General features: G+C 51.5%; 1 protein-coding gene and 1 long non-coding RNA gene across 11 annotated transcripts in view; one reads left to right on the forward strand and one right to left on the reverse strand.

Moving 5' to 3' along the window:
* Positions 1–27365, forward strand: part of Cacna2d2 (calcium channel, voltage-dependent, alpha 2/delta subunit 2) — a 129614-nt gene that overhangs the window by 73433 nt on the left and 28816 nt on the right. For all 8 annotated transcript variants that reach the window (XM_017313496.2, XM_011242899.3, XM_017313497.2 and 5 more), the window contains exon 4: positions 24295–24354. In XM_017313496.2, the coding sequence (XP_017168985.1) occupies positions 24295–24354 (60 nt within the window). The remainder of the gene's footprint in view (positions 1–24294; positions 24355–27365) is intronic.
* Positions 1001–17618, reverse strand: Gm34037. 3 transcript variants are annotated; one of them, XR_871152.3, is made up of 3 exons: positions 17501–17615; positions 12642–12907; positions 1001–11960 (listed from the first exon to the last, which is right to left on the reverse strand). It is a non-coding gene; the product is annotated as a predicted gene, 34037 (long non-coding RNA). The 3 variants fall into 3 exon arrangements; XR_379825.4 differs by having other exon boundaries at positions 1001–11995; XR_871151.3 differs by having other exon boundaries at positions 1001–12907; positions 17501–17618.

Genomic DNA, 27365 nt, shown 5'->3' on the forward strand with positions numbered 1-27365 from the left:
ACCTGGCAGGCTCAGGGTCCGTGAGCTAATGGATGTCTTTTCCATTACACAACTCATGCAGGTCCACAAGAATGCCAAGTATAATGAGGCGGAGACCTGGAGCCAAGGAAGGCAGGCTGTCCTGTACACAACTTGGGACTTCAAGGCATATGCAGTCTTCAAGGCCGTGAGGCTAAGTCCAGGGTTCCCTAGCCCTTTGTGCAGGGTCCCACTGACTTCCCATGACGACAAGACCTTTCCTTCCTCCTGTGTGTCCCCAGTCACCAGATCCAAAAGCCTAAAAGAGGTCTAAGCAGCAGGCAAGTGACTAGATGAATAGACAGACAGTAATGAAGAAGCAAGACGAGGGGCAGAGACTCCAGAACTCCAGGAGGCCAGGAAAGCCAATGTCCGTACAAGAGCTGTCTAAGCCCAGCCCAGAGGGAATGAGCCGCTGCCCCAGGAAGGGTGCCGAGGCTTGTTCTCAGAGACAGATGGGAACAGAGGACCAGAGAGCAATGGAGGAGTAGGCTTTCCAGAAGTGTCTTGGAGATGACTTGCTGAGAACAGCTCCTCTGGGGCAAGACCAGGTACCTGGGTAAAGAGGCAGGTGAAGTCGCAAGTGCAGCCCCACCGCATTAGCCAGCATCGGGGAATCCTGCCAGGCGGTTCGTTTCTCTGCTTGGTTCTCTTACCTGTGAGATGGGTGTGGTGAGCCAACAAAGTGGGTTTCCTGACTGATCCCCTCTGACTGAGACTCCACAGAATTGTGCCTGTGGAGATGCCTGGAGGGAGAGTCTTGTGGGCTTTTCTGAACTTACATTTAGAGGCCTGATGAGGAAGGTCTCCTCACTTCACTTTGAGATCCTTCAGAAAGGTGTCCCAGTTTCTTAGAAGCACAAAAAAGTGGCACTGAGCCCAAGGCTAAAGAAAAGAAGGCAGTTTGTGGAGCCTCCAAATATTAATCCTTGGATTCACCAGAAACAAACAAACAAACAAAAACAATTCCACCATTCTGGGCTGGATTTGAAGCAAACTTTATTAAATATTGACCAAAAGATGGACTTTGGTCAGGACCATTCCCTGGAATTTTCCAGCTAAGTGGCAACAAGACATGTGCAACAGGAGTTATAAACACAAACCCATAGGCTACCATACTCTCCCATGAAGCTGCTGTTATGTTCCAAAAACAAACAAACAAACAAAACAAAACACAAAAAAACTACAACTCCCAGCACCCTGGGAGGTTACCTGGTCCTCGGGCATGTGGAGCTTATAGGATAACTTGGGGCATTACATTTGTCCCTCAGAGAGCAGGGGAAAGATTCTGAAAGAGGAAAGAGCCTTAGGATAGTAGATGACCCAGCTGAGTCCAGGACGACTTCATTAGAAGAGAGGAGCAGAGCTAGGTGCCTGAGCTCTAAAGTGAGTGGGCAGTTAGTCTCCAACACAGAAAGTGGGGCACTCACGGGAAGTGGGGCTACTCAGGGGAAAAGAAAGACGATCATAGGTGTCAAGAGAGGGGTTGAAGGCCTACAGCCTTATGTGGAAGAGGGAGGAACCTTAGAATCAAGTGGGGCCTCATGAGTGGATTGGCTGCAGTGGGGCAGGGAGGTAGGAGCCTGGGACACTTCCTGGGGCTGACATGTAAAAGGTAGGAGCGTGGGCTGCATGGTGAGACCTTCCTCAAGTGCCTGCTGGTCTCCTCACCAAGAGGCAAGCCTGGAGCTTATGGGGTGTAGCAGTCGGGCTTTCATGGGCAAGGGGTGGTGAGAGCATAGACTCTCAAATCCCAGGGTCTTGTGTAACTTCACAGTGAATGCATACAGTCTTGCCTGAAGTTCACAGGGCCAGCAGCCCTCCTGACCCCCAGAGCTGGGGGACCTCAGGGTCCTGCTTCTAGCCAGTTTTTAGATAGGCTCTAGGGTCCTAGCAACTTGGAGAGAGTTGGAGCCAGGAGGTCTATGGACTGTAGAGACAACCCAGATTCGTGACTATGGTCTAATTCAGGAGGCCATTGCTCCCGTTCTCCAAGCCTCAGGCAGGAATACCAAGTTCCACAATATCCCAATGACACCGACCTTTTCCTTCCATTGGCCTGCACACCTGGGCTTCCTTTTATCCAAGGTTCCTCTGCTAACCTCATCTCTCTGTGTGACTACCATGTAATTAGTTCATTTCGTAAACTATTACATCTGTCATATTTTCTGTTCACCTTTTTCTCTTCCAGGAAAGGGTGGAAAGGGTTAGGGTAGAGAGAGACTTCTGGGTGTAGGAACATCTCATAGGTCAGCTTTGCCTCCCTCCCCCCACAAGCAGTGACACCCTCCCCCCTTAATACATTCCAGCCCCAGCCTGCTAAGTAAACGGAAATCAGTGAATCGAGCTGAAGATGTCAGAGCTCAACTCATGCCAGGAAAAAGGGACTGCACAGACCTCATAGAGTCTCTTCCCAAGAGAATTTGCCTGTTTTATTCCCACCCAGGCACTGTCCAACTGCAGGGCTCAGACTAGTAAAATGCATGGTGGTGTTGCCCACTCAGGATGCAGCATGTGAGAGATGAGGGTGTGGCAGGCAAGGTGGATGGAAGTAGGCAGAGGTGACAGTTGAACCCTCAGGCAGGGGCTGCTTGGAGCCATCGACTACGGACAGGTTACCCTTAGAATTCCACAGTGGGTGGCATGCACCTAGGCCCTTAGCCAAACATGACATCTCCAGACCAGCCTCATTGTCCTGGGATCAGAAATGTCTGAGGCTAGGCAGAGGGAACAGTTTAAGACCTCAGTTTAAGCTGATTGGTTTTTAATATTGTTTTGAAACAGGGTCATCCTAGGTAGCCCAGGCTGGCCTCCAGTTGGTGATCTTTGTGCCTCAGCCTCCTGAGTGTTAGTAATATGTATGTGCCATCATGACCGGCTTTAAGCTTTTAATCAGAACTGTCTCAGGCCAGCGATCAGAGCCAAGCCCTTCCCTGACTAAGGCTGCGCTGCACAGGGCCCAAGCCCACTGAAGCTGTGCAATGCACAAGGCAACTGGAAGAACTGGTTGGAGCTTTAGCTGGCATGGCCTACTTTTCTGCTCCCTGCCCACCCCTTGTCTCCCCGCCTTTTCTTGCTGTGATTCCCTCGGGATGTGAATCCTTTTAAACTTTTAATTAAAAACATTCTCTTTTCTCCCTTCAAGGGTTACTTCCCCATGACTTCCCTCTTAGAAGATAGAATGGGGGGGAAGGCAAGGAGTGGAGGTCAGGACTGTCTGGGTCTCCTCGGGTGGGTCCTGGGAACCAAGCCCTAGCCCTGAGGAGGCTGCCCCGCCCCTCACCATAGCTTCTCAATTCTGCCAGGGAAATAATTTCCAGTCACGTTCAGTGTGAAGCTTCTGGAGTCCTTGTGTGTGCCACCACTCCGTCCTGTATAGACATTCAGGGACACAGCATGTGCCCATTAAACAGGCCGGGACTTCCCTGAGTAAAGGGGCCACCTGCTTCTCCGTGAAGGTGCTGTTGGCTTGGTGGCCTCAGGGTCATATGTGAGTCCATGGCTTGCAAACTAAGGAAGTACCCACCAAGCAAGTTACAGCTCAGGACTGATACCAGGAATCTCAAGGTCACCAGTGAGGTCACCACAGCATCACATGTCAAATTCCCAAGTTAGAGCTCAGGGGCACATTATCAGATCTTGGCTCACAAGTTCAAGGCCCCGGGGATGCTGAAGATTCAGGTTCATGACATCAGGGAACCAAAACAGAATCTTTAATCACTAGACTGGAGGGGGCTGGTCCAGCTCTTTCTCCGGGCAAGTGACCTGTTAGTCTATGCTGACTCTAGAGGGAGGTGCCACCATGTCTCCAGATCCCTGCTTCACAGTTAGAATTGTTTAAAAGTTCTTTCTTGGGTCAAACCATGATTGCACTTGCTGAAACCTAACCGGTTTCTTGGCCCCATCTCTAGAGAATTTTGGTATAGATACTCTCTCCCAAAAGCTCTTTATCCCAGGAAATGGAGTTGAGTCTCCACCCCCATACTCCTAGTACTCCTCCACACCTCTGCAGTTTGAGTGAGTCATGAACTCACAAATTTACCCAGGGATATCCAGGTATTACCCTGAGATGTTCCCAGTAGGTTCTTTGTCTCTTTGCCCTCAAGGCAGAGGCCCTCCCCACATAGGTCCCCAGATGCCTAGAAACTCCAAATTCAAGCCAGGCAGGCCCCAGCCATGAGAGGAACAGAGGAATTATCAAAGGTTGGAATGCCTTTAGGGGACCCCTTTCTTCCCCCTCCCTCCTCTACTCCCATCTGAAGCAATAGCAATAGTCAAAGCCATGAGGTCCCAGAGAAGGGTCTGAGATGGAGGTATCAGCCCTATGGAGCTATGAAATCATGCGCACACACACACTCACATATACACACTCACTCACACACACACACTCACACACATACACACTCACACACACACACACTCACTCACTCACTTGCCTTCTAGGCTGCCCTCGATATCCCTCCTGAGACACACTGCATGCCTCCTGCTTAGCAGACCCCTGAGAGCACCTCACCTCACCTGTGAGTGAATGCTAAAGGGGATATCTCCACAGTAATAGGGAATTAAAGAAACCCGGGGGCCATTTAGGAAAGGCAGAAAGCAAGCACGGCAGCAAACGCCTGCTATACCAGACCGTGAAAGGTAAAAGCCGAACAGTTAGAAGTTCAAAGTCATCCTCAAGAATATGGTGAGCCGGAGGCTAGCCTGAGCTATTTATTTACTAATAAATAAATGAACAGGAGCTAGGGAGATAGCTCAGTTGGCACAGCAAGCATGAGCACCTACGTTAAGGACCCTGGAGCCCATGTCAAAGGCCAAGCAAGGCGGCACACACCTGTAACCCTGCAGTAGGAAGGTGGAGGCAGGAGGATCAGTAAAGCTTGCTGGTCAACCAGTCTAGCCAATAGGTGGGCTAAAGGTCTAATAAGAGACCTTATCTCGAAAAATAAGACAAGAGACCCAACCATAGCTTCAGGAAGGACAAAGAGGAGCCAGGTCCCAGCTGACTTGGGGAAATCTGGTCTAAGGCTGGGGCTGTAGCACAGCCTAGTGTGTGTGAGGTCCTCTGTTCAGTCTCCACCACTGGGGTGGGGGCGGGGGGACTGGTTCAGAGTGAGCTGTAGCCATAGCAGGGACAAGGGTGCAAAACGAGGGTGACTGAGCTGAAGAGGCCCAGGGATGAGATGGAGAGGAATGGCATTCTGGGCAGAAGGAATGGTCCATTCGAAAGGATAAGGATATCAAAATGTATCCCAGTACACAGACAGTCAGTGCCCCCTGTCTCATACACGTCTAGGCAGCCAAGTCCCTTCTATCCATCCAATCATTTGTTTATTTTTTCTTAAGATGTATTTATTTCATTTATATGAGTACACTGTAGCTGTTTTCAGACACACCAGAAGAGGGCATCAGATCCAATTACAGATGGTTATGAACCACCATGTGGTTACTGAGAATTGAACTCAGGACCTCTAGAAACAGCAGTTGGTGCTCTTAACCACTGAGCCATCTCTCCAGCCCTCATTTGTTTATTTAAGAAGAAATAGTAACTGGGCATTGAGACCACTGTGATTGAAAAGAGGGGGAGAAATACCCCTGCTTCTCACAGAAGGCAGGAAAGATGGCAGAACAAAAAGCTAAGTCCTGTGAGAGCTTGCTAGCATGCAGGCACCTCACAAGCCCTGAGCGGAGGTACAATGGAGACACGTAGAGCCCTGAGAGGGTCTAGCAAGGTCTGGGCCCTGTCCCCAGCTTGTCATTATTTGGTGTTTGGTAGCTCACTTTCAGAGGTTCTCGTACATGGGAAGGCCCATGACAATCCAGGTGTATACCGTTCATTATAAAAATGGTATAACTGCAGCCCTGGACCTAGAACTCAAGTCTCTGGTGCTCCTGTAACAGGAGTATAATTCTATTGGCAAGGCTTTTCCATATCCAAATCCAACCTTGAAGAGGCTCCTGCCGCTCTGCACAGCGCTCCCTACAGCCCAAAGGTTGAATTGCAGGCCTGAGAGGTTCCTTTTGGGGTAGAGCCAGCCCTGGCTAGACACCCTGAAATGGAGATCCAGGGCATCCTCCGGTCCTCCATGGACCCCCCATAGAGTGGCAACATGATTCCTAGCTTGTCTGTCATACTGGGCAGCTGTGAAAGTGGAGAGTGCCGGCTCCTCTGCCCTGTGCTCTTTCTGTTCAGGGGGGCATAGAGCCTGCCTACCTTGTGTGGTGGACCAGTGGCAGGCTTTCCCTCCTCCTCAGTGGCCCTGAGGCCATCCGTCACTTACAAATTCTCTTCATTTCTAAATAAAATGATTTGTTAATTTGAGTGAGTGATCGCCACTCGTCCAAGCCTCTTTGCAGGCCCAGGAACAGCTTGTGGGCTCCCGGAGCCCCGCGCCGCAGGCCTGGCGCAGACTTGCAGGGGTTGTTTTCGATTTAAATGTGAATTGAATGAGGAGAAAAATGTTTCTCTTGGCAATTCCATAGGAGCTCGCTCTTCTGACAGATGTTGGAGTTTATTATCCCATCGGGCTTGCGTTTTGTCGAGCAGAATTGCTAATTATTTCAGAGGCCCGGCCACAGCCAAAGAAGGAAAGAAGGTGGCGGGCGTGGCTTTGGGCGGAGTCTGTTGACGGGCAGGTGCTGAGACAAGAGGCCCCAGCGGGCCCTCCTTGGATCTGCAGACATTTTTGGATTAAGACCTGGCCTGCCCACCCCTAGGTTTCTGTAATGTGTGGTAGTCTGGCGGAGCAGCAAGGCCTTTTGTGTCCGCACCGCTTTGACCTTATAGCAAAGACTCCAGAAGGTCACATTTGGGATACGAACTGCTTGTGTTTAGTGGGTTCACGGGTGGCGGGCGGGGGGTGGGTGTGCGGGGGCACATATCTTTGGAACCACAGCTCTGTGCAGGTCTGCGGGAATTTAGTGTGCCTGAGTGCTGTTTCAAGTCACACAGTCTGGTGTGGTTTTGTGAATCTGATATATATTTGTGGGGCATGGGCCTCAAGGTGTACTGCTGCTGCTATTGCAAGGGGAAGGAAGCCTTGGAAGACAGCAAGGCATAGAGGACTAGACCTCAGAAGGAACGGGCCAGTAACGGCCATGGCACCATTCAGATGCTGCCCGAGAACCCCAGAGTCCAGTGAGGGAAATTGAATTAGGAGGTGGCTTTTGAGGTAGAAACCCTGACCTCTGGTCCATTTCGAATCTGGGCCTGAACCTCAACTGTGACTGCACACGACCGGGGTCTGAATCTTCTGAATTGTCTCTTACACTGGTGGAATGGGGTTGTGGCAGTTCCCCTCTGACACTAGGAGTGGGGGCTTGGCAGTTGCTTTCAGTAGCCTCTGTAAACAGCCCTTTCCTCCGCCCCTCTCCCAGGCCCTCCCCCAGCCACCATCCTGCACCTCCAGACAATAGGCTGGGTGTGCTGCCCATCCCAGCTCTGCCAGCTCAGGGATTCGACCCGGTCCCCACCAGGTCCTTACCCTCTTCCCACCCCCTACCCTGAAGCTCCGGCCAACTAAAGCTCAGCTTCCTGGGTTTAATGTAAAGGCACCCGCAGCTGGGCGGGATTTTATAACCCTAATTAACCAAAGATTCCCTGGGGTCTCTGGCTCTAGAATCCTGGTGCAAACTGAGACCTGCAGAGCACAAAGGGTCCATTGTGGAGTCAGGTGAAGGGGAACAGAAACTCAGCCTTTCCCTGCTCCACTTCTGGGCCCCTGGTAGCCCCTCAATGGAAGACACTAGGGAATGGGGAGGGGTTCCCAGCCACCCTCAAACGGAGATCACACCAGGCATTTCTGATTGACCATGTGTCCCTGGGAACACGCGGTCTCTCCTCTGTATAAAGCCCCACCTTGACATCCTTCCATTAAATAGGGCATGTTCAGAAGAGAAAATTGCTACTATTTTCCCCTCTTACTTCACTGTCATCAAAAATTGATCCCATATTGCATCCTTATTTCAAAGAATGAGCTAAAAAAAAAATAAAATAAAAATTCCCACTCCTCAGAGCAGCAGCTGCATCAAGCTTTCCACCCCACCCCCACCCCACCCCACCCCCACCAAAAACAGAAAGAAAGAAAAAGAAAAGGGAACGTGACCCATTGCAGGAAGGGCGCCCACTGGCCGGCTGAGGCTGCCGAGCTGTCCTGACTTTGGGAAGCACGGGACCTGGAAAGGCTGGGCACTCAGCTGTGAGGGCAGAGAGGGTTTCGATCTGGTGAAATGCGGTGGAGAGCGGGGGGGGGGGGAATGGGGGAGGTTAATTTGGATCTAAATGGAGCGATTCGTTATCTCAATAAGAAGCATCTCGTTTTCCAGGGAGACGGCTGCGCCTGCCAGATGCTGGCCTGCCTCTGTCTAGTCGGGGTGGTGGCTCGGCACAGGGCCCTACAGTCAGTCCAACCTCACCTCACCCACCGCCTCTGCTGCCTGGCTGGTGGGGGAAAGGCGCTTTAATTGGGCCTATTCCTCAGTTCATTTGGCAGCACGTGGAGTGGTTTTTCATATACAATATGAATAATAAAGACGGTGCAAAAGGGACGAGATAAGAGGCTGGGTCCAGGATCAGGCACCCAGCCTAGCTGAGCAGACAGGCTGTGGCACTGGGCCACCTGAAAGCTAAGGGTTTTGTATTTTAACCAGAGGTCAAGTCAGGTTCAGGTCAATTCTCCTGAGAGCCTCATCTAATTTGCCCAGGGGTTAGGGGCTCACAGGATGGTGATGCGGTGTATAGAAACTAGTGGAAGCCCTGTACTATGAGCTCTGTGAGGTTGGGGCCAGAGCCTACTTACCTTCTTGTGTCTCCAGCACCCAACACACACCACAAATAGTGTCGGCCGTTAGCAGAAAGAAGGAGAACCCTCAGGGTCACCTTTTCATTTGTCCCTCATTGTGGTGTTTGTGGCAACAAGATAACACAAAAACCAAGGTGATCAGACGCTAGGGCGAAGGCCAGGAGGGAGGACAAGCGGTAGACAGATGGAGGTTGCATTGGAGAAGGGGACCCCTGGGCCCAAGCCAGGAAAACCCACTTGGCTGCGCCTCAGTAGCAAGGGCTGAGACCTGTGTGTCTAGGACCCAGCGCTAAGTCACCCCTTCCCCTCCATCCCCAGAAGAAAACCCTATCTCCCAGCACCTTAGAAATGGTCAAGCACACAAAGATAGTTGTTCGGCCAAACATGAAGACTCAGATACCATGTGGGCATGCGTACATGGGTGTATGCTTTCCCGTGCTCATACGTGTCTACACACATTCACATATGTTCATACATGCACACTACCTCTTTCTCTAACCCAAAGCCTATCACCCCCAGGATGGCAAAGCTGATGGTCACAGAGTCAGATGAAACCTCGCCCACTCTCTACTAGCCACAAACCCAACATCCCCTTGTATCCCTCAATAGAGAGCCAAGAGACCATAGTCACCCCCTTTCCTGTGGAGGTGGCCTAGGAAGTAAGGTAGCAGCGTAGGACTCCAGAGTGTTGGGAAAGACCTTACCCTGGGAGTGATCTGGGCAAAGCAATGGGCTCTGAATGAGGTGGCCTGGAGGCCTCTACATGGGCTGGATTGTCATGGCGAGCTCCTAGCTCCATGGGTTCAAAGAAGTGAAGCAGACCCTAAGATGAGCATGACCCAGGCCAGCCTTTCTGCTCTCCCTTTGCCTTGGTTTTTCCTTCTCGGAAGTGGGATGAAGATGCGGACAGCATTTTTCTACAAGCCCTTTACAGATGTGCATGGTAGGCCTATGCTGCCTGAGCCCATGACTCTACTGTGTTCCTCCAGGGGGAGCCATTGCAGGCAGTGGCCTCTATCAGGACAGCTGCTGGGGGCTGGACAAATGGCTCAGTGGTTAAGAGCATTCGTGGCTCTTCTAGACCTGGGTTCAGTTCTCAGTCACATGACTGCTAACAACTGTCTGTAACTCCAGTTGCAGGAAATCAAAGGCTCTCTTTGGCTCCGGTGGGTCCTGCACCCATGTGATACATAGACATACATGCAGACAAAACATGCAGACATAGAAAATACAAATGTAAAAAGACAGAGCCCTGGCAGCTGCTTCCAAAGGGTCAGTGATCAACAACTAAACTATAGCAGTGCCCCCAGTCCCGGTCCCTTGTGCCACGAGGGTCCCAAGCTATACCTATCAACAGAGCACTCTTGGAAGAGGTCTTCTGGCTGACCATGGGCAGAACACAACGCTTTATATACCTTCTTTAGAGCCCCTTCCCCCTGTTTTTTATAAAGACATGGTCTCAGTATGTAGCTCTGGCTGTCCTGGAACTCACTATGTAGACTGGGTTGGCCTTGCTCCTGCCTCTGCCTCTCAAGTGGTGGGATTAAAGGTGTGTGCCTCTACACTTGGCCTTCAGGGTCCTCTTGCTGCTTCCAGTCTTAGTCTAGCCTAGGAAAGAGCTTGGGCCACTAAGATGATCTCCTGCCCCTTGAGTCTCTTCCCAGATCCACGGTGTTTCCCTATTCATATTACTGACCCATGGCCAGCTGAAAATCCCTTTCTGCCTGAGAGGAGCTTCGTAGTATCTCTTGAGCTAACCAGCAAGTAGGGTGAGGGATGTACCCACACAGCCCCTGGGAGAACCCCTGAGCTGTGACTGGAGACTGAGGACTTCTGAGCCCCAGCTTCATCTGCACAATGGGGTGAGGATGGATCTGCTTTGAGGGGGGGTTAGTGAGCAGCCCTGCGGCTCGGTGATGTCATCACCTGTTGCAGCACACTGTGGTGCTGAGTCCGATAGGTATGTTCTTCCAGGTGCAGGAATTCCTGAGGCCACGCCCAGCCCCTCACTATGAACCCCAAGTGCTGGGATTATCAGCATGTGGCTTGACACCCAGCTCCTCTGTTTTCTTGTCAGTACAGTCAAAAGTAGATACTTTTATTTTCCCATTTTACAGGGAAGGAAAACTGAGGCTCGAAAAGCTGAAATCTCTCTGGAGGTTCTTTCTCAAACAAAGTCCAACCCAAAAGGCTGAGGAAGCAGAGGCTGAGCCAGCCTGATTTAGGAGTCTCTCTTCCTTAGGTATGGCATAGTGGGGAACTGACTCGCAGACCCTTGTCCCAGTGGGGAGGGGAGCTGAAGTCTGAGTGGAAGCGGGCATGGTATAGATGCCCTAAATAGGCAGGAACATCCTGCACGGCTACCCCCCCCCCACTCACCCTCTCCAGCTGGTACCAAGGCTATGTGGTGGTTGCTAGGCATCTGAAGGGCCCAGGTGGGGCCTACCTGTCATGGAGCGGCTACGCAGCATGAGGTAGGCACGAGGCCCAGGCAGGAGCAAGGCCGCCTCTGCCTGCCCGCCCTCCTCTCACTTGGCAGCAGCACACAGAAGCCATTAGCGCCTGGCAGCCCGTGTCCCACAGCTCTGACAAACGCCTTAAATGTTGTCGCCACGGCTCCAGCTGTCCCGCCGGCCGCCTTTACTCCTCATAATAACCAAGTGTCGTGGCTGATTGCAGCAGCGGGGCGCAGCCAGTATTCAGAACAGCTTTTACACTGGGCGTTTCCACCTGGCAACCAGGCTGTGCCCACCCTGCCTTCCACCTCCGGGCCTTTGTCTGGTTGTCACTTTTGCCAAGGCTCTCAACATGACCCCTGGGCAGCTGGTGCCCAGCCTTATGTCCAGGGTAGTACCCACGTTGCAGCCACCAAAGCTAGCGGGCAGTCTCAGGCATCCACTCAAAGCCACATCCTGGGTGGAAATATATGGCTTCAATTCCCACTCTTCCGGATGACCTCTGTGGGGAGCCCTGGCTTCACCTTGGTCCAGCTTCATCCCTTAGCCTCGCTGCCAGGAAGGCAGTGAGGTCAGAGGCTGGTGCTGGCGTGGATAAAGGCATATTCTGGGTAGAACTCTGCCATTCCATCGCTGCATAGTCTTGGGTAAGTGACTCACATTCTCTGAGTCTTGGTCCCCTTGTCTGTAGAATGAGAATACTGACTGGGGCTCATAGAGCTGAGAGGAAAGATTGGGGTAGAAGTAAGGAGCTCTGTGGAAGAGGCGTGGCCATGCCGTTTAGCAGCTGGGGCCCAAATCCTTGGGCAGAACAAAGGTCTAGCTAAGCTGCTCACCCTGACCTGCCCCCACGCATCTCCAAGCCACACCTCTGTCCCTGCAGAAGCTCCCACTTGGGACCCCTCCCCTCTGTCTGACCTTGTCCCTCAGGTATCATCTGCTGCCCTCCTTCTCAAAACCATCCCGGCTTAGGCTAATCACATCCTCCTCCTGGGAGCTACTGTTGCGCTCAGGTTTCTCCTCATTGGCTCCTTTTACCTTCATCCAGTCTTGCATCAAACTGGTAGAAGGACTGTCTTAGAGGTGAGGTCATCCGGACCCAGCAGCATCAGCCACCCACGCCATGGGTGAGCACCCTGGTCCCTTCTAAATGGAGCCCCAGGTTCTGCTGAAACCAGGGTGTGAACTAAGCCCCATTCTCTCCAGGGCCTCTACCTGTGTGGGTGAACACCTGATCTGAGCTGTAGCGTGGGGTGCTTCCTTCCTGGGGCAGCAGAGATAAGCATAGTATTCAGGCCCGCTTTGGGTTGAAGACGAGGTCTCTGGTCACTGGATCACTGGGGTCAGTAGCAGTGGTGTTACTCACCAGGAGACCTGAAGTGATAGCAAAGGCAGCCACAGAGGTGTAGTAGTGGCTGGGGCAGTGGTGACACTGGCAGTAAAAGGTGGTAATGACGATGATGGTTATAGTGGATGATAACGGTGACAGACAGGGATGAAGTTAGCGATGAGAATGCTGGTGGTGATGGGAAAGATACCAGTAAAGACGCTGTAATAAGAAATGGTGGCGGCAGTCACGAAGGTAATGTTGACCGTGAGTGTGGTGATGGTGGTGTTGGTAGCAGGGAGCAACTGTGAAGACAGAAGTGGAGGGTTGGTGGAATGGCAGTGACACAGGGGAGCCGGCAGGGGTCCCTGGGGGGAGTGTTGAGCAGCCTTGACCCATTGGTGAGTTGTGGTCCAGATGACGGCAGAACACGGTGGGTGGGGGCGTGCCTAGTTCTCTTTTTCTTTTAACCTCCCCGAGAGCACAGCCTTATGGGTAATGAGATGCAAATTGACAGAAAAGACAATGAGCCAGCCTGCGGCCGGTGGGGCAGCCTTCAGAGTCAGACTGATTGCCTTCGTGCCAATTTGCATGGCATTAGCTGTAGGCATCTCTTTCAATAGGCTCGTGCACTTTACCAGAGGTCACCTGTATGGTTACAGTCTACGAAAGGCTGTGATCCCAGACCACAGGACCAGTGCAGGGCCACCCTGACCCTAACCTAAACAGGACTCCATCCAGTATGGGTTCCAAAGGGTCGAGGACTGTGGGAAAATGCAGTAAATTAAGGAGCTTCACAGTCAGCCAAGGAACTGTCTCACAAGGGCTACACCTAGGGTTGCTTTGGTCAATACTATATGTCCCTCTAAGCATGAGGCACAGAAAGGTTACAGAGGCCAGAGGTAGGGGAGAAAACTGGCCCTGGCCTAACATGCCTCAGTATAGACCCAGGTTCTGTCCCTCAGTGCCATGGTGGCTGGCAGTCCTTCCAGGCCTTGGCTCCTCCAGTGTGCTGTGGAGCCAATCGGCTCCAACTTCATGGCCTCCACATTAAAAATGATGGTCATCCCGCAAGGCCTTCTCTGTGGTGTGCTTGGCAAAAGTGGCCTAGGTCCATATCACATGTTGCATCCCTCTGAGTACTATGTCACTGTCACAGTCACTCAAGGCTCTGCCTGAGGTCTGCTTGGATTGTGAACTTAGAAGGACTTAGGTACAGTGGGTGTCAGGTCAGTAGCTAACCCAACCCTATTGGCCACATGCCCAGCTCTAGTCCGTGCCTCTATCCAGGGTACTGAAAGTTTGCTCCAACTGGGCCTTAGGTACCTGCGGCCCTTGCTCAGAGCCCTCTGATCCAGCATAGGCCCAGACTTCAGGCCATGCCTCTTCTCCTTTAACAGGCAGCTATGGGACTGGGGCTCTTCCCCTCTGCCCTTTTGCCCTCCGCCCTCAGCCCAGCCAGAGCCCCCTTCGGCACCTCCCAATGCCTGGCCAGCCCCGCCTCCCTCTTCACTGTCCCACTCCCTCTCCTGAGGTTGGGCCTAATCAGAGCTAATCAGAAAATTATGAGCTGCCTGATTACTGATTAGATTTCTAATGTTAATAGAGTTGAGAAGGGCCTGCTCAGGCTATGTTTTAGGGAAAAGTATAAAAATAACATCGTGAGAAGAGAGCACGGTGGCTGGGTGAGGGCTTTCGTTAGGGTTGGTGGCCCAGGCTCAGCTTCCCGAGAGGAACACTTTCCACAGCTCAGGGTCTGCCTAGCACCCTAAGTTCTGCCAGTGAGTTTTCAAACCCAGGCAGTTCTTACTGTAAGGGTCCTCTGGCAAGTTCTGTGTCCAGTCCAGCTGGGAGAAGTTAGGCGGGAGGTACTGAAAAACTTACTGATGTGCCATACAACTGCGGAGCCGCGCTCACGGGTTCACATGGGCCTAGCACCGGCCAAGCATACAGGAAGTGCTCATTTAGTGACAAGAGAGCCACGTTAATGTCTTTCCTCAGGAGCCACCACCCTTCACCTTCAACCCACGCTGTGATCTCTCAGTCACTTCCTTGAGCCACAGTGAGTGTTAGAGACATCTAGTAGACATTGGGGAGTGTTAGGGATGTGCCAGGAGGATGTAGCAGTACTGGGTCAGGGTGTGGGGTGTCTGCTTCCCAGGGATTCCATGATCCCCAAGGGCTGAACTCCTGAACTGATGAGGTGTGCGTGACACGCACACACTCAGCTTCAGATTCCAACAGACCCCGGTGGCTCTCCTTCCTGATTCCTCACTGACTCAACAGCAGCAAGTGACCTGATCATGTCTAGAGTGAAGTTGGGTCCCAGAGAGACAGGATCAACCATCCTGTCTGCACTGTGCCAGGTAACACTGCGCTTAGACTCAGCCTCTTGCCCTGCCCGCACCTTCCCTTCTGTGTCATCTTGGATCTCTGCTCTGTCATCAGTGCTACTGTGACTTGGTATCTGCCATCTTTATTCCAGAGAAACCCAGAGTCTCTGAGTCAACAGCTCTCTAGGGACCCTCCCGATCTACCTCTGACCCCACTGACCACCATAGAAGCCTGCAGTCACTCAGTACTTCTGGCTGAGTTGGGCCATGTCTAGGACGGAGACTATATAAATTCACAAATCAAGTCCCTGCCCTTAGGATAACATCTGGGATAGAATCAAACACGGTATACTGTGATGTGAGCCCAGAAAGATCTGGAGCCTACCCTAGCAGAGAACCAGGCTTGCTGAAGGGCATTGGTAAACACCAAAAGAAATACAAAGTGCTGATGGTTTAGGCTCAGGGACCAACAAAACAAGAGTGTAGAACCTAAGTGTAAAAGAGAGGTGTTCAAAGTCGTCTCTGGGAGAGTGAAAAGGTTACGACAGCCCTATTAAAAATGGCAACAGAGCCAGGTGGATCTGTGAGTTCGAGGTCATCCTGGCCTACAAAGTGAGTTCCAGGACAGCCAGGGCTTCACAAGAAAACCCTCAGTTGGGGGAAAAATGGTAACAGGATCTAATAGGATGACATATCCCTGCCCATAGTCTCAACTCAAGGGGCAGGGGCAGAAAAATCACCTGGTTTCCATGCTGAATTTCAGCTATCCAGGGCCACATAGCAAGACCTTATCTCAGAGACTACAAACTAATTAATTAGTTAGTTAGTTAGTTAGTTAGTTAGTTAGTTAGTTAGTTAAAAATGCAACAGGAAGGAAGTGTGATCAGAGTATTCAGAAAACACTGGTATAGACATAGGGGCCAACATGGTGGCATAGGCCTGTAGAGATGGATGCATTTATGCCAGACACTTTGGGTATGGGGGTGTCTAAAGTTAGGTTTGGGGGTTCTGGGAGTCTGATCAAGGTGGAAAAAGTCAACATTGGGATGGCCATCAGTGCCAGTTAGAGATCAGGCCAGGGTGTTGGGGGATAATAAACAACACTCAAGAAGATGACACATAAGAGAGGGGCAGTCCATTGGCACAAGGTGCAGAAGTCGGATCAAGCCAAGGCTAGACAGTCAAGTGCACTGAGGAGTAGAACGGAACAGTCATCAGGAACAAGGGAAAGGAAAAGCCAGGACCTGGGGTTTGTGTCCAAAATGAAACCATATCTTCCATCCAGACCTATTCAGTCCATGTCCCCACAGCTTCTAAGGGCTCTGGTTCCCATTATACAGGTGAGAAACTGAGACCAGAGAAGTGATAGCAATTGCTGAGTCTCGGGAACGCAGGCCTCCAGCGTGGGGGACAGGTGAGGGGAGATGACATTGTCACCCACAGGAACACACACAGAACCCTGCATTGCCTGTCTCAAAATGTAGCCTGATGAGAGGGCAACATGCACTGGTGTGCTCCTTGGGAAACTCAGATAATGCCATGCTTCCATGATAGCCCTCCCTGACGCTGTCTGTGTGGCTCAGTAAAGGCAGAGAGAAGCATGGGTGAATATACTATGTCAGAACTCAAAGGAAGCAAATCTGCTAAACTTACTGGACAATCCCCCTGCTCACCGTGGACCAGTTCGCCTGGAGAGATATACGGTGGTCATGCTGTGGTTGAGGCAGGGCAGAGGGTACAAAATTGGGGCTTCTCCTTCATTGACACCCTCAAGGGGTTAGACATCATCTCAGACTGAGCCCCTTCAGTCTTGGAGTGCACGAGACTCAGTCTCAGTGCTGCTTGGTGGAAAGCACTTACCCACAGTGAGGATCTGAAGTTGGAAGTTGGTACCCAAACTCCAACCTAAGGCCGTTTATTGGATATAGTGGTTTATTTCTTACCAGGCACCCTCTAGGGGGGGGTTAGGGGCTAGGGTTAGGGTTAGGGTTAAGGTTGGGTTAGAGAATTACCCTAACCCTAACACCTAATCCTCTAACCTAGAGGTAGGTAACCTTAGGGTACCTAGAGGTAGTACAATGACCTGGTGGGTCAAGGACCTGTGAGACACTACACACAACACACACACACACACACACACACACACACACACACACTGTCCAAGAGCCTGTGTGGCTATCTAGGTCTACACCCAGCCCTCCTAAGGCAGTCCATTGCCAGAGTGGAACTCAGGCTGATCCCAACAGTATGTGCTAAGCCACAGGCCTCCCTTTCCTCATCCTGTGGATAGATTTGGCTGCCGTCCAGTGACACAACCCACTCTTTCTGTGCGGACCAAAGTTCTCGTTAAAGCTAAAGCAATCAAACGGGTGGAACTGATGGCCACCTGTGGGTATACTTGCCTCCTCCGCTTGCTCGCTCGCTCGCTCCCTCCTTCCCTCCCTCAGAAGAAGTGTCTTCAAGCTAATAACTTTCCTCTTCTTAGTGTTAAAATGCACCCTGCCTCTCTCTCTCCCTCTCCCTCTCCCTCTCCCTCTCCCTCCCCCCCTTTTTCTCTCAACATACCTGTTACAAGACAATGTGGTGTTTTGCATGTGTGTCTTCCGTAGGAACCCAGTCTTTAAGGACCCAGTAATTTTCTGGGGAAATTTGTGTGTTCTGAAAGTCATACCTTGGGGACACCAGATAGGGCCATTGTCTTGCCTCCACCCCCGCCCACACCCCAGACCACACCCCGCCCACACCCCAGACCACACCCCGCCCACACCCCAGACCACACCCCGCCCACACCCCAGACCACACTTTATGTCTTTCCTTTTGTTCTGGAAAATTGAAATATAAACTGTCTCTCCCAGATGGTACAGAGAAGTGCGGGAATCAATAGCCAAGCTGGCAGGGCCCACAGGGACCTTGGGGGCCTAGGCAGGAGCAGAGAAGCAGCTTCACACCTGCAGAGAGAGAGACCACCACTCTGATGAGTTTTTCCGTGTTACATGTGTTCTGACCTTTTTATAGGAAAACAAATTCGCTTTACTATTTTATATTATTTTTTAGCAACTCATGTCGCGTGTGCGTGGCCAGTGAAGGAAAAGGTTAGGAAACCTGTCACTGTCAACCACCACAAGCCCCTTTCCTGCAGCACAGGCCATCCTGGGGCTGTTTGCCATTTGCCTCTTTTGGTTGCTGGAACTAGGGTGAGGGGTTTAGGGTTTGTTTTCCATTGTTCTGATGGCAATTTTATCTTTATGTTGGAAGCAGAGTTGGGATGGATGAAGGGAGGGACTGATGTGTCCCAGTCACAGGACAGGTAAGGCATGGGTCTGGCTGGCCTGCTCTGCCCAAACTGACACACGTTCCCTCATCCCTTGGGATTCTATAAAGTAGAAGATTGGGACAAGAAGGTCATGGTCAGTGAGTTCCACATGCAAAGCACTGAGCTGGTTACGCGCTGCAGTAAGAGGTCTGAGCCAGGAAGGCACCAGCAGTCTATGTACCGGACACTGTCCATTTGTGCATGCCCGCTCTCAGACAACAAGAGGTACAGAGGTTGATCTGAGTTGGACTTTCTTCTACTCCCTTACTGGGGTGCTTAGATGGACACACCACTACCTATTCAAGACAGGGTGGCAGGGAGGAGAAGTGCCTGGTGCCCAGCTCCCCAGCTCAGCCTCCACGTCTACTCCTATTGTCAGCCCTGGGTCTCCAACCCCCTCGGTGCTGAGCTGCGTCTTGCTTCGTTATTATGCAGATATTTTAATTATGCAGATATGTTTTTAGACAGTTTTAAATATGTATATTATTTACTCATTAGACCATAACAGCTCTGGAAATTGGAAATCTGTATTTAGTATCTAGCAGTGCACAATATGGATCTAATGTGGGGGCCTCAGGGAAAGAGACAACAGGAGACGGCTGGGCTGGGCGAGGCTACTCGGTGGGGCTGCTGGGCATACCATCATCAGGACAGGACCCAGGGACACCAAGATTAGTTGGTAAACTCTGGACACTTCTTAGGGACCATTTTACTGGTCCTCCTCTTGGATAAAGGACAAGGGAACCACTTAGGGAACAGCAGGTAAGCCAAGCCAGCCAAGCCCACCTGGCCTGATCAGCCCCTGCCCTGAGGGGCCTATAGTCCAACCCTCCTGGGCTGTGGCATTAGGTAGACCTGAAGATGTCTCCTGCACCGCTCCCTGACCAGAGGAAGGTCTGTGGCAGTGGCACTAATACTCTGCCTCAGTCCCCTCGGCCACAAAAGAATCCCGTCTTAGGCACCCTGCAATCCTCCATCTGGCCTATAAACTGCATTAGTCTGTGAAGCCTTGGCCTAGGTAGGTGCTGGGCATGTCTAATGCTAGCTAGGCTGTGACTGCAAACACTCTGATAGCCCTCCTATGGTTTCTCAGAGCATCTCTCTGGTGCTACCACTCTGTTCTGGACCTACTGGCCCTGGCCTCTACCTCAGAGCTCCTCTCTCCATCCCAGCTCCCACGTGGCTCATCCCCACCCACCCCCTGGACCCCAGAGCTCAACATTTGGCTCATCACAAGTTCCCTCTAAGCCTCTCAGATCCTCTTGGAAGCAGCAGTAGCAGTAACTAATTAAAACCCAAAACTCTCTAAAACCTTTCCCTCCTGGCTATGCAATTGAACAAGTCCTGTTTGATGGGCAGTTGCTTCCAGAGCCTTCTGCCACCAGTTCTGATTTGAGGGGCTCCCGGATGAGAGAGGATAGAAAAGGCAAGAAGCGGGGTGCTGTGGGCAGGGTTTTTAGAGGGTGAGCCACCTGAGGGCTCTTCCTCCTTACTATTCCCAAGCCCAGTCCAGCCCAGGATGTAGGGACTCCAACCCTCCAGGTGTTGTCCATGGCCTGGGTCCCTTATCTCACACCATCGTCTGTCTCAGTCCCCCTAAGCTAAAGACGTTTAACTTACTGAAATTTGAAGGTACCGGTGGCCCACTGCTCCCCAGGAGAGTATTGTCCCCAGCCCAGCGCACAGCCTGTCCCCTTCTTTCTTGCCTTTTCTTGCAAGAATAGCTCCCAGAGCTCAGGGAAATTGATTGTTAAGTGAAACTCTCTGATAATTGCCTCTGAAATGCCTGCTGTTATCGTGATGGACTTGGCTGTGAACAGCCCTCCTCAGAATCCCACTGCGGTTCCCTCCATTGCTGACCATGGTGGGGACACCACAGGCCAGGCAAGACACCATCAGCAGCTTCACAGTAGCAGCATGGCCCTAGGGACCCCTTACCCTGCAGGGTGTGGTGAGGAAAAGAGGTCCCCAGAGGCCAAACCACAGGCCTGGGATCACAGCCCTGACTGGCTGGGGCAAAGCTCAAGCCCAGACCTCTATATGGGTTCAGATATCTCTGGCCTTGATTTAACATATGTTTGCTATCTACTCATTATATGCTAGGATCCAAGTTACCCTAAATTTAATAGCAACCAGGCACTGTCCCTCACTGAGCTCAGAGATCAAGATGACAGGCACAAGGAAGGTTCCCTGGGTGTCATAAGGGAACATTTTCTGGTGCCCAGAAGGAGTAGGGATTTGTCACGGGGAGTGGGTGAGTCAGGCTACAGGAATCTAGTCAGAAGTGCATGGAGGGGGGATAGCAGGGCCCTGGTAACAGGAGGATTCAAGAGCATAGCCCAGAGTCTAGACAGGGAGTCACTCCCAGGGCACTGTCACTCACAGCCCAGGCTAAGAACAGAGTGTATCTCCCATACACAGCAGACACCCTGGGGACAGGGACAAACTGAGGCTCTAGCTTGACCCAGAGTTAAGTAGCCTGCCTGCCCCTGGCCCATCCCAGGGGCACTAGAGAGGTGGGAGGAAGGTAAGTCTTGGGGGAGGAGGAGGACCCTTGGCTACCCCAAAGCAGGCCTGACGGTTATGTGCTTTGTAAAGACTGAGGACCAAGGCAGAGAGTGCTAAGCTGAAAGCCCCCACATACACACAATGATGTGCCCTACCAGGTAGACACAACAGGAAGCCTACAGGCTGGGCAAGGGCTAAAGGAAACTTCCAGAAAAGGTGGCTAATCAGGCAGAGGAGCAGTTAAGAGGGGAAAGCCCTCAAGTGGACCAGAGCCTGCAAGAAGAACCCCATTGGACAGGGTACCTGTGAGGGCTGCTAAGTTAGAGAAATGGGGCTGCCTAGAGACTGCTCACCCTCCGTGTGGATCTGTTACTACCCGCAGTTCACAGCAAGACCTGGAGGGCCAGACTGGTGCAGCCCCTGCTTGAGGAAGCCATGCTGAATGCAGGCCAGGCCTTCAGGGGTGGTCCCTCTACCCCACGCCCCCTCGCTCTCAGGCCTGTTGGGACCTTGAGCCCCAGGGGCCTGCCCAATTCACCCTGTCCCACCACCTGGCCCTTCCTTCCCACACCACTAGACCTGGCTGTTTAGCAGTTTCCACACGTCCAGCGCCCGGGGACGGGCTGATTGATCTGTAACACCGAAAAAATAATAATGGCTTGATCGTTACCGAGGATTAAAAGTAATCCTTCTGCTGTGGCTATTGCAACTCCGTTATTCACGAGTCAGCGGGCTGACCCAGGCCTTTGAGCCCAGGGGACTCTGTGAGCTTAAGGAGACCAAGGACTGAACCCTCCCTCCGGGGTGCTCCCTTACCTTGTCTGCTAGGTTTTGAAGCCTGAGGATCCTCGTGTTCTTGGGACCCATGAATCCTAGGGTCAAAGCCGTGTGCTGAGAGCGTGAAAGGGCAAGTGCATAAGTGTGCACTCGCGCGCGCGCGCACACACACACACACACACACACACACACACACACACACACACACACACACACAAAATGGCTGGGGGTAAAAGCAGAAAATCAGTAGAAGAATAAGGGAGCAGATTCCTTAGAGCCATGGTTCAGTTTGGGGCTTCAGCCCAGTTTGTTCTCCATCTTTTCTATACTAAGAGGCCTTAGTCTGGTTCCCACATTGCCTTAGACCCAACAGTTATGAAAAGCAATGGCCTCTACAGAGCCCCCAAGTAGCCTCAAGTCCCACTCTGAGGTACGTCTCAGGTCCCAGGGGAAATAAGGGCCCACTAGATAAGAGGAGGGGAGATGCCCTGGTGACTCGAGGCTCCTGCTTTGAGCGGTACCTCCAGGGGCTACCTCCCTGGACTTGGTGGATCTTGCAGCCCAAGTATAGAGCTTCACAGCTGGTGTAGTGCGGTGCCCACTTAAAATGCCACAAATCCCTTCACAGAAGGGTACTGCAGGATTATGAATTGGGAGGTCTCATCTATCCTAGGGGTTTAAGCCAAAAGGAAAATTCTTTCAGATGAAGAGCTTTGGGGGCTAGTGATATTCAGATCTACTCTCTGAGATAAGGGTCCAGGTCCTGAGTGTGAAATGGATTCAGAAAGACTGGAATTGTGGGGCAGGACCCCACCTGAGTAGGGTAGTGGATGATAGTCATTGGAGCGATGACAATGTGGAAGGCAGGCAGCAGAAGTCTCAAGAGAAGAAAGTTTATACCAGGGCTAAGGAGATGGCTTAGTGGGTAAACACTTGCCACACAAGTGTAAGGGACAGAGTTCGATTCCCAGAACCCACATAAAAGCTGGCAGGTGACGATAAGATCCCTGGACAAGCTGGCTAGCAAGACCCATCACATCAGCAAGCCCTGTGCTCCGCAAGAAACCCTGCCTTATTGAAGTCACAAGCATGCACATATATCCCATGTACATACACCTCCGTGCAACAAAAGGAGAACCTGTTATAGGACACATGGCAAATTGGGTAGACTGAAGATCACCCCAGGGAAGTGGGCCTCTATTAGGTTTTTTTAGACCCTCTTTTCTGGGACCTACATGCAGGCCTGATGGACAGGGATGAGATGTCCTGAATACCCAAGACACTGGGGTCTTCTGATTCAAGTCGGAAACCTAAAGTCAGGACCGGGATAGGTGGGGCCAAAATGAGGAACACTAGGTATAGAGAGCCCTGTGAAGGAGTGGTCTTCGGATCCTATGGGCTAAGCAAGGTGAACGTGATAGTAACGACTGGGTTAGGACTCCAGATTAACCCAGGCTCACTGTGCAGCCTAAGCAAGTTGCTCACTGTCCTGCAGTGTTAGCACGCACAGTGAGCAGTAATGGGTCCACATGTGTCACTGGCCAGAGGAACGGCTTGGCATGCAGTGTCCTCCCCATAAGCTGGACAAACTGGACTCCAGTTCCTGGTGGTGGCAATCACTGTGTCTTAGTTAGGGTTCTAATGCTGTGAACAGTCACCATGACCAAGGCAATTCTTATAAGGATAATATTTAATTGGGGCCAGCTTACAGGTTCAGAGGTCTAGTCCATTATCATCACGGTGGGAACATGGCAGCAATCAGGCAGGCATAGTGCAGGAGGAGCTGAGGGTTCTCTATCTTCCTCTGAAGGCTGCTAGCAGAATACTGACTTCCAGGCAACTAGGATGAGGCCCACACTCACAGTGACACACCTACTCCAACAGGGCCACACCTTCAAATAGTGCCACTCCCTGGGCCAAGCATATACACACCATCGCACACTGCAGTTCTCAAGACATCACTGAATTCTGTTTTTCGAGGAGGTTTCATCCTTGGAGCCTCAGCCCTCCCTGAAGCACAGAATCCTTGAGAGTTTCAGATTTAAGCCCAGAGGGTGGCCAGGTCCAAGGGCCTTTACCATAAGCCTTGGTGATGTGCCCAGTACCAGTACTGAGCCTCAGTTACTCTTGCCTGGTGATGCTCCCTGGTGATATATTACATTACCCCTCCCCACCATAAGAAGTGGGCTGTCTGGGTCTGTCACATGCCCACATCTCTGAAGAGTCTGGCACTAAGCTTGCTTAGTAGCATTAGAGGTTAAGAGAGGCTCCTATGGGTGGAGGCCTGGGAGCCCTATAGGAAGCCTGGGAGAAGACATTGAGTCTGAATGAACGGAACTGGGCAGTAGACAAGTCCTGTGGAGCTTGGTCAAGGCACAGTTGCATAACAAGACACTCAATAACTTGTAGGTTTCACACGTCCTGGGAGAGAAGACAGTAGCTTTCAGTGGCCCTGGAGCTTGGGCAGGAGGGATGTCTAAGCCACCTTCTGGAAGGGCTGCAGGCAATACTGAGGGTCCTGTGGAGAAGCCTCTTAGACCATCAATCAGGCAGGCCTCCTGTCTCCTGTGGGAACCCAGGAGAGGTGTCCCTCCTACAGCTGAGAATTATCTAGGATTTTTGAGGCTCTAATGACATGAGGAAGAGGGAGGTCCTGAGTCGGACTGGTCTTGGGGAGGACGGGGCATGGAGACGGATTTGGGGTGGACATGGGGCAGGCAGCCTGCCTCAGCCTCTGACTTCTGTGTGCTCTGTCCCTCAGAGACTGGCTGACGCTGCAGAGAATTTCCAGAAAGCCCATCGCTGGCAGGACAACATCAAGGTAAGGGTCACAGCCTACGTCGGATCAGCAAGATGGCTCAGTGGATAAAGATGCTTGCCTCTAGCCTAGTGGCATCAAGACCCAGGACCCACTTGGTAAGAGGAGAGGACCCACTCCCACATGTGGCCCTTTGACCTCCATACTGTAGCCTGTGTGCACACAGACACATGCAATAAGCAAACAAACAAATGTAATTCAACAAAACAAAAAAAAAAAAACCCACCGCATCCCACCCTCCAAGCACCCAAGGCGTGACACCTTAGCTAGGATGGCGTGCAGAGGAAGCAATGTGTGCTGCACAGTCACTCTGGAGAGGCACTGGTGGAGTACAGAATCCTTTGTCCAACCCTCAATAAAAACCCCAGCCCCCTCAGTGTTGAGGAATGCAATAAGTCCTGAGTAGTGGCTTGGGGTAGCTCTTGAGTAGAAAAGCTTTGCTAGAATGGCCATTCCCCAAGAAGATACCATGAGTCTTAGAGAGTCCCAGTGTCATAGGTGCCTGGGATGTTAATGCCCTGATCTAAAAGAGGCCCTGGGACAGAGCATTGTCTGTGTCCTCCCTGATTGTGAACAGTGGTCTGTCTCCTTAGCATGTCCTCTAGCTGGGCCCCAGGGACTGGCCTGCCAAAGTCACAAAGCCTTTTCTTTCGCAATGAAAATCCCGAAGGCTCAAACACCTTGGAGCCAAGTGCAGGGCACAGGGTGTAGGGCCCAGAGGGTCAAGCAAAACATAGCACCCACACCAGCCAATTCCTGAAACCAGGGGCCATGACGCCCTCAGTAACCACACCAGTGAATGGGCTCAATGGGTCTGGGTGGTGGCTCCCAATAGTCCCCTTGCTAGAGGAGAGGCTGAGGGAGGCACCAAGAGTTGCCCCCAGGATCTAGTGACAATATACAGGATGGAGGTGAGACATATCTTGCTCCTTCTGGCTCTCAGCCAAGCTGGTCTAGATCTATGTGCCCCAGAAAGCCGGTGGGGTTGTTGGCTCTACTTGCTGAGGTTGCCTATTCGCCTATTGGCAATGGAGATTTATAGCTGCTATCGGCTCCCAAGCATTCCTGTCCATGACCTAGCCCCCTAACCCTGCTCCTCCGGCTCTGCCTCCCCAGACTGCCCTCCCCTGTCTTTGCCTTGCCTTCAGAGTAGCTTCTTTCACCACAGGTTAGGAGGTGCATGGAACTGGAAAGAACAGCTAATTTATTTCTCCTTCCTTCTCCATTTCACTCTTTCACAGAAACCAGCATCTTGAGCACGCTGGACAAACACTCTATGAATGAACTGTACCCCTAACCCAAGATGATCTTTTCAATGAAGAAGTAAAAGTCAGTGACTCCCGCCCCCTAAACGAACTTGACTCCCTAGGACCAGGAGAAACCCTTTCTTTCCCCACTCCATCGTAGTCCTGTCCCTCCTCAGCCATGGTTGTGGAAGCCTGTAGTGACAGCTCTCAGGAAATGGAAGCAGGGGGATAATAAGCCAGCCTCAGCTGCATAGCAAGTTCAAGGCCAGACCCTTGTCTTAAAAATGGGAATGGGTGGGTAGAGAGATGCCTCAGTGGGTAAAGGCACTTGCATGCTCTGTGATACCAAGAACCCATATTAGAGTAGAAAGGGAAAGCTGACTCCACACGGTTGTCCTCTAACCTCTACACCTGCCTCACAGCACAAGTACTACACACACACAAACACGGAAATAAATGCACACAAACACAGAAACACACATATACACACAAATACAAATACGCACACAAATACAGAAACATACACGTACATGCAAACACAAATACATACACTAAACATACATGCACACATGCGCACGCTCTCTAGTAGAGCTCTGACTACTCTTCCAGAGGATCCTGGTTCAATTCTCAGAACACGGCAGCTGTCTCTAACTCCAGTTCTAGAAGATCCAATGCCTTCTTCTGGCCTCTATGGGCATCAGCCATGCATATGGTACACAGACATATATGCAGGCCAAACACTCATACATTTGAAATTAAAAAGTAAAAAGAGATGGGGGTTAGAGAGATGGCTCAGTGGTTAAGAGCACTGGCTGCTCTTCCAGAGGTCCTGAGTTCAATTCCCAGCAACCACATGGTGGCTCACGGCCATCTATAATGAGATCTGGTACCTTCTTCTGGCCTGCAGGCATACACCAAGGCAGAATGCTATATACATAATAAATAAATAAATAAATAAATAAATAAATAAATAAATAAATAGATAAATAGATAAATAAATAAATAAATCTTTTTTAAAAAGAGAGAAAGAAAGAAAGAAGATGCCATTTGGGAGTGGTGCACACCTTTAATCCCAGCACTTGGGAAGCAGAGGCAGTCAGATCTCTGAGTTCAATACCAGCCTGGTCTACAGAGCAAGTTCCAAGACAGTCAGTGCTACACAGGAAAACCCTGTTTCAAAAAACAAAAACAAAGACAAAAAAGAGAGAGAAAGAAAGGTAGATAGGTAGGTAGGTATATAAACAGACAGACAGACAGGTAGGCAGGTAGATAGATAGGTAGACAGGTAGTTAGGTAGGTAGATAAACAGACAGACAATTTGATAGATAGGTCAACAGGGGCTCTTCCTCAGATCCATGCTGCCACACCCAGACAATCCCACTTCACAGCTCCCCTGTCCCACCCCACTACACTTAGGCCACCCATCTGCCCACTCCTGCATCCTTCCATGGCCTGGTTTCTCAGCTCCTCCTCTTGTGCTCCACCACCCTGAGGGCCTCTCCCAAGGCCCCTTCCTGTCCCTGGGCCTCAGTTTCTCCTGGATTCCTTCATGCTCCTAGCATGCTGACCTTCAGCTATGATCTTGTCTCAGCTCGTCATTGGCTCTGTCCTGAGTGTCGGGGACCCTCAACTTCCCGTCAGTTTCCTCATTTTTCTCTCTTCATCAGCTTGTTTTTTCCTATGAGCAGGCCTGTGGAGCAGGGCAGGAGTTGAGAAATAAATGCAGGTCCTGCCCTCCCTTTGGTTTTCTTTCCCCCCTAGTCCAAG

This window comes from Mus musculus, chromosome 9 (assembly GCF_000001635.26).
Source record: "Mus musculus strain C57BL/6J chromosome 9, GRCm38.p6 C57BL/6J".
Taxonomy (NCBI): domain Eukaryota; kingdom Metazoa; phylum Chordata; class Mammalia; order Rodentia; family Muridae; genus Mus; species Mus musculus.